Source organism: Eumetopias jubatus, unplaced genomic scaffold, assembly GCF_037043125.1.
Source record: "Eumetopias jubatus isolate StellerSeaLion01/CBP00866 unplaced genomic scaffold, mEumJub1_p1.0 scaffold_7, whole genome shotgun sequence".
Lineage (NCBI taxonomy): Eukaryota > Metazoa > Chordata > Mammalia > Carnivora > Otariidae > Eumetopias > Eumetopias jubatus.
This window is the reverse complement of record NW_028274813.1, coordinates 89,690,276-89,705,896: the sequence shown is the minus strand read 5'-3', so window position 1 is coordinate 89,705,896 and position 15,621 is coordinate 89,690,276. Positions and strand designations below refer to the sequence as shown.

Genomic DNA, 15,621 nt, shown 5'->3' with positions numbered 1-15,621 from the left:
ATCTCTGAAGCTGCATCTTAACTATCTTGGATAGATTTGGGTACCTCCCACATCTTCTCCTAGGCACATATTTACAGATTATCAATTAGCATTAACCAGTGGAAGGCTCAGGGTGGGAACTTTGTAGCATCGCCTTGTGCCAACTCTTGTTGTCACTGGCAGCCTGAAGTGCCATCTTGAGAAGGATTCTGAGGCTGTGAACAGAGCTAACGTCTTGCATATCCCTATAGTGTATAAATAAGACATGTTTACTAAGTTGAAATGAATCTCTAATGTGATTATTTCTAGTTTTACTCTCAGAGAAATCCTATCTTTAAAGTACTGAAGTTTCCTTGTCACTTCCCAACATGTGGTCACCTCTCAGTTCCTAACATGTTTGACCACTCTGGCTTTTGATCATGTTAATTATTCCTTCTCAAACATTCTCCTCTCTTGACCTTCATGATCCCACTCTCTGTTGAGTTCCTTACCTCCTAGATGGCTCTTTGTCTTTCTTCTTCACGGACTCCTTTTCTACCACTAACATTTTGAATGTCCCCTGGGCACTTTCTTGGTCCTTTGCTCTCCTCCCTCTTGCACAGACCTGGATGAACTCATCCATGCCATGGCTCCCAGTCCTGCCCTAGATCTTTCCCAGAGCTCCAGACTCATAAATCTAGTGACCCACTAGACATCTCTACTCTGATGTCCTTTTGCCACTGCAACCTAAATGGCCAAATCTGAGCTTCTTTATCCTCATCAGTTATAGCATGGAATCAATTCGGTAGGTTGGTTGCATCCAGCATTAAAAGAATACAATAGAATTGAACTGATGGGGCAATATCAGCAGACATCATTTGTAATAAAGTTAAAAACTGCTCGGGGAAAATTTTGTATGTGTGCACTGGATTGTGATGTATAGTGTTTTCTGACTGCAGATCATAGTAGAAAACACACTTTCCGTTTCCTCTCCTAACCCTAACAAAAAGCGATCCCTTTGATCCATTTCCCCTGCCGTGGCCTTAATTCGGGCTCATGCCGTCTCTTGTCCAGACTGCTGTGATATCCTCTAATTGGTCTTTCTGCCTCTGGTCTCCCTACCTATCACCCCCCCACCCTCTAACCCATCGTTACAAGCTGCTAGTAGGCTTTTCCTAAAACAAACGTAAACATATTACTCCTTGATCTAACTTCCTTAGTGTCTCTGGCTAGTTTGGGGATAATATCCAAACTCCCTCTTCTGTAGTTTAAAGGATTTTTGCGTTCTACTTAATAGCATATATTAGTGTATATGCTGAAAGTTAAGCTTACTTGCAAAATCACCTAAATATTTTTAAGTAGAAAGAATGCAACTTTTTACAACACTATGACTGCATGTGCCCTGAAAATCATGACAGAACATTCTCTACATTTTCTTTATATAGAAACTCAAACTCAGAGATTTCTCAGTACCGACTGACAAAGAAATAAAGCTCCTTACTAGTATAGCATCCCTAATCAAGGTAGCATTCATCTTGGGAGAAAGGAACTTTAAGTCTTGCCATTTTAGATAGGGATATCTTCTGGTTCTTTGCTTACTCCCAGAATGTCAGGACACACGGAAGGTCCTTTATAAACATGCTTATGAAAATGTTGCTGAAACAATTTTACTTGCATGCCCGATTCCACATGTCAACTGATTTCCATCAGCAGCATCTTTCCCTGTGCCTTTTGACATTCCAGGCCTTCTGTTCCAAACGTCCCTCTCTTCTTTATTCTGTTGATGAACACCTATTCGTCCCTTGAAATCTGGATGGAGTGTCCCTATCCTCTGAAGGCCTTCCCTTACTTCTTCAGGGACAGGCAATTACTGTTTCCTCTTTCCCTTGTACATGATTCTGTTCTTGTTTCTCGTGACTCAGACAGAGTAAGTCTGTCTTCACCTTAGACCATGAGCAACTTGAAGGGAGGACTGTGCTCTTCCTTGCTTCCCCAGTGTCTGGCATCAGCAGGTGCTCTGTAAGTGTTGGCTGAGCTGAACTGACAACTAAGTATCTAATATGAACTTGTTTCTAAGGAAAGTACAATATTCTTTCATTTAAATGTGTGCTTACAGTTTGCAGAATTTTAAATCAGTGACCTCCAATACTTTTCCAAATCTGAGAAACTGGCAGCTCCACATCCATAGCTAAATTTTGTTAAGCAGCGATACTTAACTACTCGAATCATTTTGAACAAGTTACTTAATTTTCTGAGCACCCGCCTAATCTATTTTATGCCATATCTCAGCCCAAGAATCTACCATGGCACTGTGGTCCCTAATATGACAAATCAAAATCCCTTTATTCATTCACTCAATAAATATTTATTGAAACCTACCTAGCTCTGAGGAGGCAGCAATGAATATAACCAAAGGCAAGGTCCCCACTCTCACGGACTTACATTCCAGAGCAAGCACCTCTTGCTCGGGTCTCACCAGTGACGATTTCCCCTTGTATCATAAGGTCATCCAGCCTCCTCAGGGCTTCTCCAGTTAAACTGTGAGGGATCCCTTACTATTTCCAGTATCCCCATGCCTGACTGTTCTTTTGTCTTCTCTGCCTGGAATACCCTTATATTTTCTCAACAATAGTCAGTATTGAGCTTTTGCTCTAAGTTCACACTTCAAAGTAACTTCCTTGAGGAAATCATCCCAGACTTAACAATTATGTGTTTATTGTTTTTATCTCACAATTTATTCAGACATTACATATGATGTTCATTTATACATGTCTCTTCATGGCTCTTATAAATATTTCTTGTCTTCCAAAGTTGATTATAGATGTATTGAGGTAAGACCTGTGTCTTCTCCTTTTTTGTATATGTTAGAGACTGTTTACTATCCCCTAATAGCCATTCTCACCTTCCTCCTTTTAACACAAGAACTCCCTAAAATTCTAGGCTCATGGCTGCCCAGCTACAGACTACATTTCCCAGCCTTCTTTGTAACTAGGCAAGGTCAGAGACACTAAATTCTGGCCAATGGAATGTCAGCAGAAATAATACATGCAAGGTCCAGGAATTGCTTTCCCTCTATTCTTTACTCCTCTTCCTGTGGGCTGGAACATGATCTTGGAAGTGACGGGTCATCTTGGACCTTGCAGATGAGGACAAACCCTAAAGGAGTGGTCAATCAAGAGAGGTGATCTGGGATCCTGGGCTACCATTTGGAGCAGACTTTTCTTATTCCACTGCATGGCCTATGAGCTCAGATTTTTATCCACTAGAAAAATAAACTTCTATCTTTTTAGGTCACTGCTACTAGTCTTTTATAAAACATTCAAACCAATATTCTAATAGTGCTCTTTACAGTACTTAACATAAAGTAATATGAATGGAGTGCTAAATAAATACCAATTAAATGAGTGAATATTTCTCTGAATTTAATGACATAAAAATTCACTAATAAAGTGATTTTTTGGAGGGAGAGGGAGGGGGTGGGGTGTTTTTTTCCCTGAATGTTATGTGTTTTTGTTCCTTAGATGTTTAAAAGAGAAAGGCTTGTTCTGATATTCTTTTCACTGAACTATATTCATCTTGTTGGAAATGTTATAAACTGCCAATATTCTCCATCTTTCCGATATCACTGAATAAGACTTTTGGATGGACTATCAGAAACAGAATGGTCTGGCATTAAAGGAGAGAACTTTTAAACTACTGGGGACCCTTACAGAAATGTTGGTTTTAACATCAGTAGAGAACTATGGTCACTGTTGACCTCTACAGCTTGTGTTGCTCACCAACAGCACCACAACTTCCCAGGATTACAAAAGCAGAGGAAAACAACATACCTCCAAGTCTCCTGAGATATTGGCACCAGCAAGAATCCCAGTAGCTGCTGGGAAAAAAATGGCAAAGACAGAGAAGAAGCCTTCACCTTTTGTGAAGCTTGGCCCGAAGTTTTCTGCAAATATTGATGCTGCAACACAAATAATGAGAACATTATCTTGTAGACTTTCTTTACAGAAAAGGAGATATGGTTATTTTTAGCTTCTATCAATGTATCATGCAAATGGGTCCCTATATTCTAAAAGGAATGAATTTGAAGATGTTGGTATACTCTTGACGAACTTGATGTCAATATTTGCCAAGAGTCAGTATAGGTATATATCACAAGGTTTTAGATCTCTAGGACATAGCTCTGAAAAATTTTTTGTGTGCCAACAGAGACCCAGGCCTCCAGATTTTTTAGAACCTAGAAGATTGAAAAAGAGGGAAATGGAGAATTTTTCTCATGACCATGCTGGCATATTCACAAATATACCACACATGTACACTGCCCTACACATACACAGCTCCTTTCTTATGTGCATAAATAATCAAACACAGCTTTTCTATGCTTTTTGTTTTTTTAATTGGTGGAGCAACTTGTGGGTGAAACTATCTTAACATTTTGCTACTTATGTTCTAACCTTCCCACTTCTTGCTCCCAGAGATTAGATCTTAAATTCTATACCAAATTTTCATATATAGGAAAAGAATAGTAGCAAGGAACTTTAGTCATAAAATAATACCATCCCACAGGGTCTCAACAAATTACTTAAATGAGAAGGGAACGATGTAGAAGAAAAACAGAGTTGGAGGGAAGAAAAACACGAACAAAAGAATCTGGGATGATGCAAAAACAAGGAAAGAAAGCTTAAGTCATCAGAAAAAATACGGCAGGAGCTAGAAGGAGGGAAAAGAATAGAAAGGAAAACGATGTTAACATGCAAAGCAAACAAGACAAACTTTACAAAGAAAAAGAATCAGGAAGAAAGAGGTGATCTAATACCAAAAGGAAACAGACACTCAAAACTGAATAAATGATGAAGGGAAATACTTTTTAAATCTCAGCAGTGGATTCTTGAGTAAGCTAGAATGGAAAGTTAGGATGGTGTGTATAGGTGGAGGAGAATTTCATGCTTTGTGACATCCCCTCAGGATCCTATGCCAATTCCTACAATCTTTTGTGCTTGAAAACCTGACAGTGATGCTTAACTAGGTAATGCTATAGATAAGCAAGGTACAAAAAAGTTTAGCAGAGGGGTGCCTGGCTGGCTCAGGAGGTGGAGCGTATGACTCTTGATCTCGGGATTGTAAATTCGAGCCCCATGTTGAGTGTACAGATTACTTAAAAGTAAAATCTTAAAAAAAAAAAAAAAAGTCTAGCAGGAAAATGACCATGTTTGGCTTTAGTATTCTCGAGGGTTGAGCAAATTGTCTGAACTAGGTTCTCTTTCCTTGTATGTACAACTCTACTTATACTATTTGACGGCAGCAACAATTTGTCCCACACTTGAATGTTTTCAAAGCACTTTTGCATCCACTATCTTATTTACTTCTCAAAAATCCCCTCAGGAAGTTGTTATCACCCACACTTCAGCAGGGAAATTTGAACCCCAAACATGTTAGGTGACTGGTCTAGCTGGCAAGCAGCAGGGTTGAGACTCACTCTGGATCTCCTGAGTCCAACCCCAGGCTCTTCTTTGGATCACACTTGGATTCTAATGGCTGACATGGGGGTAACAGGGGTGGTGATGGAGGTGGGCAGTGGAGAACCACTGATTGCCAAGCAACTCATTTGTCACACGTACCTTGGTAGTTAAAGAAACCTCTGGACTTCTTCTCATTGTTGGATGGAATGACGGTTCCAATGAAGAAGTTTGCAATAGCAATGAGGAGAATGACCAGAAGTATCACCTGAGCCTGGAATGGCAAAGTAAAAGGAGGCCAATTTAAGAATTACTTAACAATGTTTTACATAATTACAAAAGTCATGTCTACTGAAAGTCCACTGGACAAAAACTCTATCTGGTTATTCTGATTAAAACTACTATCCAGAGTCGGTAATAGTGTATCTTACAGAATGGTAACTTATAAGCCTTTTCTGACGGGAGTGTAGAAGTTACATTTTCAATGGAGGCTTGTGCTTGGGCATTTGAAGGTTACATTTCAAAAACATTCCAAGTACTAGGTGAGTAACTTACTGCAGTGCCCTCAGGAATATAAATGGAGCCCAAAGTTTTATCGCTGATAGAGTTTATTTCTTTTCTAGGCAGAGTGCTTATGGATTCTTTCCTTTCCCAGTGCTAAATGCAACAGGAGTTGCATTAATAACACAATAATTCATAGAGTTCCCGTGATGCCTTGTACACTTGATGTTGGGCTACCGGTGTGTGCCCAGCACAAATGGTTTGCAAGGTTGACCAATCAAATTGTCTTTCTTTGTCCCCCTTTCCCCCTGCTGACATTTCAAGGGTCTATTGGCTTGGCATTCCCATATGCTGTTCCCTCTGTAGGGAATGCACTTCTCCTGACTCTTTGCATAACTATTCCTTCTCATCCTTTAAGCCTTAGTTACTTTGTTACTCAGAGAGGACTTTCTTGACCACTGAATCTAAATAATAACAGCTAACATTCACTGAGGGTTTACAGTAACAGACAGATTTCACTTTACCAGTATTCTTTCAGATAAATAATACTATCAATAACTGTCTGAAGTAGGTAATATTGTTATCATCATTTTAAAAGATAAAGAAACTGAGGCACAGAGAGGTTAGGCACGTTTCTCAAGGTCATACAGATGTAAACCAGATCCAAATCCAGGTGCTGTGGCAACAGAGCTAGAGCTTTAAACCTACCTTCTACCGCCCTGCAGCTACATTGCCTCCCTCAGGGAATAAAGTCATTGTAAGTAGATGCCCCTTATTTTCTATCTGAGTGTCCTGTTTATTTCCTTTTTAGCATGTTCACAATTTACCATTCTATATTTACTTGTTTATCTACTTGATCATTACTCATATCCCCACAGACCATAGTATGTTCAACTAGGGGCAGTATTGTGCCTGTTTGTGTCATCACTGAATATCCAGTACCTAGCAGAATGCCCAGCACCTAATAAGCACTGGATTAATTTTTGTTTGATGTGAATGCATAATCCACAAATAAATGCTGTATGTTTCTCATTGCCTTAGGGAGGTGGGCGGGTTTGGCCACTTTTCAATCTCTGGGGACCTCTTGAAGTCTAGGCACCATATCTTCAGGCTCTTAAGACCAGTTGCAATTATACCAGTCACTAGAGAGTTATAAATCAGATAAAAGACATGCTCCTGCCATTCAGAAATTTACTAACTGTGTTACTACTAGTTAAATCCAGATATTGTCTAGTTCCAGGACTTACTCCTGAAGTACTGCATCTCGGGGGAGAACGATAGTTTCGGCCTCTATCCCCTTCTCCCATATCCTTTGGGCTTCAGGCACCCACAGTCAGCTGGAAAATGCGACACCAGGGGTGGGACTGGGAGACGCAGGTTTCCAGCATGGACTGTTCCTACAATCATAAGGGGCCTAGGGGTGAAGATGGCAGCAACCGAGGTGTCTCTGTCACAGTGATGACCACACAGAGAAGGACAAAGCGCAGGCCCGATCATGTGACACACGAGCAGGGCGTCCTGACTGCCTGGACCTCGGGTTTGGAGGGCTTGGGGCTCCCCCCAGTGCTAACCTGCAACTTTTGCCATAGCAAGTAATAATAGCAATTCTTTTTGAAGATGGGGTTTGTTCTATTCCTGCAATTTGGTCAAGACCGAGCAGCGGTGGTTGATGACATCATTTTGAGAAAAATCACCTTTGCTTCCCATTCCATTCCAGCTACTGAAATTCCTAAAAGAATCACCACTGTGATGGAGCCGATTATCCGAATGTCGTTGGTTGGATCCACCATCATTGAATTGCTCTCCTGGAACAACAACGAAAATCACTAAAATGGTTAGAGACGGAGCTTTTTTTTTTTTTTTTTTTTGTCTGTATGTCGTATTGTAAAATTGAACAGTAAGAAGAAATACTGTGCTCTAGTGACCATTTGGATAATGGAAAAGCGAGGTGCTTCTAAATCAGAGATTCACATTATTTTGTCCTATAATAATAGGCCACTGGTAGCCAAGGTTAGGAGTTGGAAAGTCTAGATGCTTATTCTAGTCACAGCTTTTAAAGCTGTTGTTGCACCGAGATAAGTATGTGTACATGTAAATACACATTGTTGTTATTTGTTTCACAAGAATGATTATTTTTGCGTGTCAAGGGGAATCTTAGAGAAATAAAACTGAGTGGTTTTCAATGTGACTATTGGAAAATGCATGTTATTCAATTAAATAACAAACTCCATAATCCAGATAATGCATTTCTTGAAGATCACATACCTTATGAACTATATAATCCACTCATTTACTCATCTAATTTTCCAATAAAGGTCCTTTATTACTGATTGAATTCAGTGAATGCTATCACTACCATGAAAGGAGAACTAGAAGTTAGTTCACATACCAGCTAGTTAACACGCTCACAGACACACTGTCGAGATGGCCTACCTAAGCTAGGAAATGCTGAGTTTTCTGCAGTGAGTTGTTCTAATGTTTGAACTGTCTTTACCTTTGGAAATCTATAACCACAGTAGTAATATTGCTGCTGATAATAGCACCCATTATTTCTCTTTTGTTTCATGTTTTACACAGTATTTCATGTACATTATTTCATCTGTTCTGTACCACATTTCTATGAAATACACAGAACAGCATTAATAGCCCACATGATAGATTTGAGAAATAATGTTCAGAGGAATAGAGGGACTGGCCCAGAATATCTCAGCTAATCAATATGAGAGCTCAGGATTCCAAGCCAGTTCTGATGCCAAGCCTAGAGCTCCTTCAACTATATCGAACTTCCACATTCTACAGAACAAATCTATTTCCTTTCATCTTGCTATAATGATAACCTCTTAGTGCCCTGAAAAGGCAAATTGAACTGAATTATCTTACTTGGCTGAAGAAAAGAAAAACTTTTAATTACCTTAAGAAGATCTACCACTGTTTCAGCAAATCCCACCACATACATAGCAACAGCCACTGCATTGGCAAAAGCAAAGATCAAGCCTATAGATCCACCAAACTCAGGCCCTAAGCTTCTGGAAATAAGATAGTAGGCCCCACCTAAAACAAAAAATGAACATGCTTTACTCTGAGGAACTCCTAAGGGATTTAGTTTCTATGACCAAATAATTTTGAATAATTTTTATTCTAATAAAAATATCGCAACTTGCTAATAATATTAGGACTCTTGTGTTACTTGAATGAATAAGTTAGGCTTTCTTTGTACTCTGAGAACGATAACAGAATGCAATAGAATTATCCTGACTTAGTAAATTCTGATTTATTGAAACCCAGTTGTACACAAATTGTATACAAATAAGACTACAGCAAACTTTACCAAAACAAAATGCTTTGCTTTCTTTTTCTCTTTCTTTCTTTCTTTCTTTCTTTCTTTCTTTCTTTCTTTCTTTCCTTCTTTCTTTCTTTCTTTCACACAGAGAGACACAGCGAGAGAGCGAACACAAACAGGGGCAATGGGAGAGGGAGAAGCAGGCTTCCCGCAGAGCAGGGAGCCCGATGCAGGGCTCGATCCCAGGACCCCGGGATCATGACCTGAGCTGAAGGCAGACACTTAACGACTGAGCCACCCAGGCGCCCCCAAATGCTTTGTTTTCTAAAAAAAATTCATTGGTGAGTTCAAATCAATAATGTAATCAAAGTAAAATTTTATATTTGAAATTTCCAGGAACAGGCAGGCCTAGGCAGAAAATGAAGTAGGTGAAGTTTATCATTGCTATTCTACCTTCCTTTCTGGTATACTTTTCCGATATATATTTTCTGCATAAAAAGGTATCTGTATGCAGGGCCCCTGAGTCGTGCCGTTGGTTGAGCGCCAACTCTTGGTTTTGGCTCAGGTCCTGGTCTCAGGGTCGTGGGACTGAGCTCCACGTCGGGCTCTGCTCTCAGCTCGGAGTCTGCTAAAGTTTCTCTCTTCCTCCGCACCCCCTCCACAAATAAGTAAATAAATTAAAAAAAAAAAGGTATCTGTATAGTGCTACGTGTTATCCACTCTATAAATTGGAATTGGTTCTGTTTTTAGCTCAAGAAGGCGTGATTATTGCCAAATACCCATATATGTATGGGGGTGGCAAATGGGAAGAAAGATAGGGAGGGTTTAGAACAATCGCTTCTCCTTTGGACCTTGAAAAGATTGTTCTATATGTGGCCGTGAACTTTCTTTGCACATGAAAGACTGAGTTGCCTTGGTTACTCTTAGAGGGTAGTGAGAGCAGGTAAAAAAAGACTAGGTGTTGAGAGGCCTAGTAGCTAGATGCTCTGACTGACCATAGGAAAGTAATGACTTCCTCTAAGGAGCTAGTCTTAGAGGTGAGCAGAATTGGTAGAGGAATGACACTGAACAAACATATCTCAAAACAAAAACAAAACTATCTTTTACGGAAAAGGAATTTCCTCCACTGCAGTAACTCCTTTGGGTTAAAGGGTCAAAGCTCTCTTTAGAAATGTAACCAATTATTTGGGTGGAGCAAATCCCCATTATCTCCTTTGTCCACATGACATTAAATAAATTAGCTAGCCGGTTACTTCGGCTTGGTCAAAATGAGAGAGGGGCAGGGGAAGCTGTGAGAGGATGTGTGTTTGTGGAAGGAAGGGTGCTCTTAGAAGGTCCTGGGGAGGGAAACCTGGATAAGGTACCCAAGTTGCGGCCCCAGGAGAAGCCAAATAGAATGGGAGGGGGAGGGGCGCCTGGGTGGCTTAGTCGTTAACCGTCTGCCTTGGGCTCCGGTCATCTGGGATGGAGCCTCGCACAGCCCCACATCGGGGCTCCCTGCTCCGCGGGAAGCCTGCTGCTCCCTCTCCCACTCCCCCCTGCTTGTGTTCCCTCTCTCCCTGTCTCTCTCTGACAAATAAATAAATAAAATCTTTAAGAAAAAAAAGAGCGGTAGGGGGAAGACAGGAATTAGAAGCAATGATAAACCTTGCCCTCTTCATTTTCTACCTAGGCCTGCTTATTCCTGGATGATTTAAAAGTAACTCTTTGTTCTGTTTAGTTGTTGCTATTTTCTTTTGAAGGATCTTCTCAGGCCTGGGGGCCACTGGGAGGGTTGTGTTGGGGTGAACTCTGAGGGCTTAGTAAGCAGGGAGTGTCAACTGGGGTGCTAAGTGGGCCTGGGAAGAGAGCCAGCAGGGCCCGGCCAAGGCACAAATAAACCATATATTTTACTGTAATTATTTATGCCTTCTTTCTAAACACCCAGTCACTCTCTATAAACATGTTTAATCACGGGAAATGGGTCAAAGAAAACCTTCTGGATATCTCTTAATTTTAGCTGAGAGAATTTTGCCTTGATGTTTAAATTTGGGTTAGTTCATTTTGCTTTAAGGCTTTGGGGACTAATTATGAATATGCAAATTTTACTTCCAACATTAAACCAACTGTAGACATTACTCTGTAAGCCAAGCTTGTAGTCATAAGTAAATGAATTGACTTACCTCCTCTGACTACTCCATTTGTGCAAATAGCGGACATAGAAATACCTGTGAGTGTTGTCACCACCACACTCAGGCCGATGATGATGACTCCAAGACCTGCAAAATCCCCCAAGAAAGGTGTTTGACTCCGGTATGTCAAGAAGTCACCAGCACTCGAGGAGGCAGCGGTCTGAGTTTTGTCACAGAAGGGTCAGTCTCCCCATGAAAAACCTGAAATGTTCTAAAAGATCCCAGTCCATGAAGGTCTCGGAAGCACCTGAAATGTACTAAACTTTAAAACTGAAGCCACGTCCAGGAATCATTGCCCCAGAGACACCGGCAAGGGGCTTGCAGACCGACCTGAAAAAGAAAACATTCACCAGAGGAATTTGAGCACCTGGAAACCATGAGCTGCAATGTGCCCGAGAGGTCCATTAGAGGAGATCCCACAGCTGAGTGGCGCGGACCAGGACTGAGCTCACGGTACCTTAGGTTTCCTTCTGCATCTGGCGTCAAGAACAGTGGGCTCCTTGCTTGCTCCAGTCAAAGAGAAGTATATAAAAACTTTTCCTACCCGTGGCAAGCGATGAGGGCATTAGGTATCTTAGAAATGTTACCTCCACGAACAAACCCGTTAGTTGCTATTGCAGAAGTTGACAACCCAGTAATAGAAGTTACCATGGTGGAAAGAAGAATTATGAGAACTCCAAGACCTGTTAGCAATGAGAGATAAAAGATAGTATGTTTTACTTTTCTTACTTGGATTCCCTATTGCTGCAAACTATACTGCCTCTGATTTAAGTTTTCACGTCCACGCCTGGGGCCCCAGCAGAGTTGCTTTGTGCTGGGGGGAAACAGGTTTGCCTGGCATAAAGATCAAGTCCGAGGCCTGCTCATTATGATGAAGGATGGTTTCCAAAAGTAAACACAATCTAATATGCGGTCCTGGAAAGGAAAAGTTGACTTATGCTGGTGTCCTGGGAGACAAACTACCCTGGCTGCGAAAAGAGAAAACATGACATTTGACCTTCTCTCTTGCTTGAGAGGAACCTGCATGAGAAAGTTGGAGGTTTGACAAAGGTTAAATCCTTCCCCATTTTTCTTGCATCTCACTTGCCTGGAGGGGAAAAAAAGGAACCAACTTGGATTACCTTTGAGAACACTCCAGAAAGGTCAGCTGGTGAACTATCTGAGCCTAGGTTGCCTTTACCTTACAAATGATCGTGCGGGTCACAAGTTTAATTACCTCCTCTGACATATCCATTTGTGGCAATAGCAGAGGTGGATAAACCAGTGATACCAGTCACTGTCACGGCTAAGCCGATGATAATCACACCAAGACCTCAGTTGAGAGAGGAAAAATAAAGGCAATTAAACAGTGGAACAATCCATTAGATCGTTTACATAAAAGCCAGCAAATCTAGGGTAATCACCAAAGGACCACACTGGAATTAACAAGTTGGCCTGGAAATCACTAGAGTAAATGCTCAGCTTTGAAGTTTTCTGCCTAGAAACTGAAGAGCTAAGATGTGCAGCGAGACTTGCCCACGACTGAACAACGAGGACTGGTCAAAATTTAACGGGAACCCCATTTTGTATGCTGCTTTTGACACCTACAAACATAATAATTGGTCCATACAATTCCAAGCCGCTCATATAACTGGAGAGTAAATGTTCATCCTTCCAGGTAACTATCTCTTTATGTCCATTTGGTTGTGTGAGAGTGGAAAATTACATACAATATAACAAATTGTTCATCTGGCAGATGAATAAAGTAGAAAGAATCAAGTGGAATTACTTTCATTTATTGGCTACATGACCTCTGGCAAGTTACTCATTTTCTGAGCCAAACATGGCAATGGAATTAGAAAGAATCCATGTGGAAAGTGGCCAGCACAGTGAGTAGAACACAGTACACAGTCAGTGGCCCTGCTTTTTGGTCCATGTCCACGATAGTTATAATAGCTGTTGTTTATTGAAAGCCTACTATACATCTAGCCAGGTGTCAGGTAGCAAGAGAAATGCAAGGAACAAATAAAATGAAATGAAAAAAGCAGCCCTCAAGGATCTTATGGTGCAGAAGGTCAATGATTCTAGGAGGCAGAAAGTGATAAACCGGAATTCAGAGAAAGGCAAGGCTGCTGTCAGCTTCAGGAAGCACACAGACGAGAGGATACTGAAGGGTAGCAGACTCTGCCACCCCAAAATGTACCACTTTAGCAGAAAGATTAGCTTGAGCTAAAGGCAACAGAAAAAAAGCAGATACTTCCCCCATTTGCCTCAAAACAAGACGTAAGTTTGTAAAGTGGATCCACTTTCCTCTATAGCAGGAAGGACAGAAGTTCATCAGCAGAGCCAATTCAAGGCCCTTCTCAGCTGGAGGAAACTACCTAACAAACTTACTTATTTTCCATTAGTGCCCCCACAATCTGCCGCCCTAGAAACTCAGTCCTTTCCCTTTGTCTTGTGACTTCTCTAAAAAAAAAATCTTGTTCTCTTGTTAAAATGCTATGTAAGCCCACTCCTTTGAGTTACCCGTTGCTGAGTCTTCTCTTGTGTACACATGATGCGTAAGTTAATAAACTTCCAATTGTTTTTCTCTTGTTAGGCTATCTGTTGCCAGTGTTACAGAAAGAATTTTGGGGTCACAGGCACTGAAATCCCCCTGGCTCTAGCCAGAACGCTCTCCCCTGGGTCTGTTTGGTATGGTCCCCCACATAAAGTGGAAGCTTCGTAATTGTTGTTGGCAGGCTGTCTTGCTTCCTGGGGTTATTAGAACAGTAGTCGTCTAAGAGAAGCTGTGATGTCTCTGGCCACATGCCCTGGGAGAAGGGGTAGTGGAAGGAGAGACAGACAGAAATGGAAACAAGGCATTGGAGGCTGCCTCTCTTGATGGTCCTGCCTTTATCCTGGCTCTAAAAGAAGTCTCGAGGCTATTTCACAGTCTGAAGTGCAGTAGGAAGAGGCTAATTGTAGGCATGAGATGCAAACTTCGACCGTATTGCTTCAGTCCCTCAAGACAAAGTTTGGCGTTGTAGGAAATAGTTGCACTAAATTCTTCGAATCCATTGCAGGGATCCTGTGGTGAACATCACCTCTACATCACCATGTGGCCTCAGTTCTTTGCACCCCGACAGGTAATTTCCTTTTATCTTCTGCACATTATTTTCTTCTGATTTTGTTTTGAGGCCATGTGATGTCAAGTGTTGAGCTCACCCCAGCAACTACACAGAACTATACGGTCTGCATTTCAGGACACTAAACCTACTCTGGTTATTGCCCTACCCTTATTTTCCCTTTGCTTCTATTTTCTCAGCAATTCTTATTTATTCTTTTGCGTTCTATACATTTCTGTAAACCATTTGAAATCCTGGAACAAAGTTTTACACATTTAAACAGCAAGAGATTTGCTTTCCTCTCACAATCAAACATAAAGTCCCGGGGTAAGAGGCAGCTTCGAGAACTTGCAGTTTGTAGTTTTCTCCAAGGGAGGTCCTTGAACCACCTACTTCGGGAAAGACCTGAGGCGTTTATTAAAAACGCCCAGAACCACTGAGTTTGAATCTTTCAAAGTGAATCCCAGGATTCTGTGGTTTTGTAACCTAACTTCCCAAGTCATTCTTAGGCACCCCACAGTCTGAAGACTACTGCACTACCCTAGCCTATCTCAATTTGTGTCTGCCTAGACAGCAAGGTTCTTTAGCTTTATCTTCAAAGAATTGACTGGGAAACAATTAATCCAGCTCCTTCATTTTCAGATGAGAACATGAAACTCGCGGAGTATAAATGACTTGCTTCAGGTCATACATTTTCCATACCCTTCTTCTGTGCCTGATGTTTATTAGAAACTATCTTGCCCCAGCCAAAGTCTCTGAGACAGAGAAGAACAAGTCAATGGCATTCGTGGCTTATTCTACCACTTGCTTTTGGGGAAAAGAGAGCCGAAACTCACAGCATTAGAACAGTTACCCAAGCGCTGTAGCTATTGTGACTTGTGGCTCCAGCTTCCTTCTGGCTTTGTTCCCAGGGTCTCCTCTTGAAAGCATATCCAGGTTTCTTCCCCAAACTATCCCCACAAACAAGGAGAAACTACTCGGATTTACTTCTTTTCTTACCCAATAAAGGGACTCCAAATGGGACCCAGAAGGTGACTTAATCAGCTCATTTAACTTTAAGTTCACAGCAAAGGCCAGTAAAACTGAGTAAGGGTGGTAATAAGTTTCTACGACTCACTAAAGTCTACTTTCTGAGAACTAAAACAACCACGACAAACAAACCTTCATTCAAA

The 15,621-nt window shown here is 41.2% G+C and overlaps 1 protein-coding gene across 4 annotated transcripts in view; it reads right to left on the bottom strand.

Annotated features, from left to right (window-relative positions):
• SLC12A1 (solute carrier family 12 member 1) overlaps window positions 1–15,621 on the bottom strand; it is a 91,941-nt gene that overhangs the window by 64,814 nt on the left and 11,506 nt on the right. The window contains exons 4-9 of one of the 4 annotated variants that reach the window (XM_088025118.1): window positions 11,951–12,046; window positions 11,355–11,450; window positions 8,824–8,963; window positions 7,607–7,717; window positions 5,574–5,685; window positions 3,789–3,916 (exon numbers count right to left, since the gene is read on the bottom strand). In XM_088025118.1, coding sequence (XP_087881244.1) covers window positions 3,789–3,916; window positions 5,574–5,685; window positions 7,607–7,717; window positions 8,824–8,963; window positions 11,355–11,450; window positions 11,951–12,046 — 683 coding nt within the window. Of the gene's footprint in view, window positions 1–3,788; window positions 3,917–5,573; window positions 5,686–7,606; window positions 7,718–8,823; window positions 8,964–11,354; window positions 11,451–11,950; window positions 12,047–12,579; window positions 12,676–15,621 lie in introns of all 4 variants that reach the window. The other 3 variants (XM_088025121.1, XM_088025119.1, XM_088025120.1) reach the window with 3 other exon arrangements.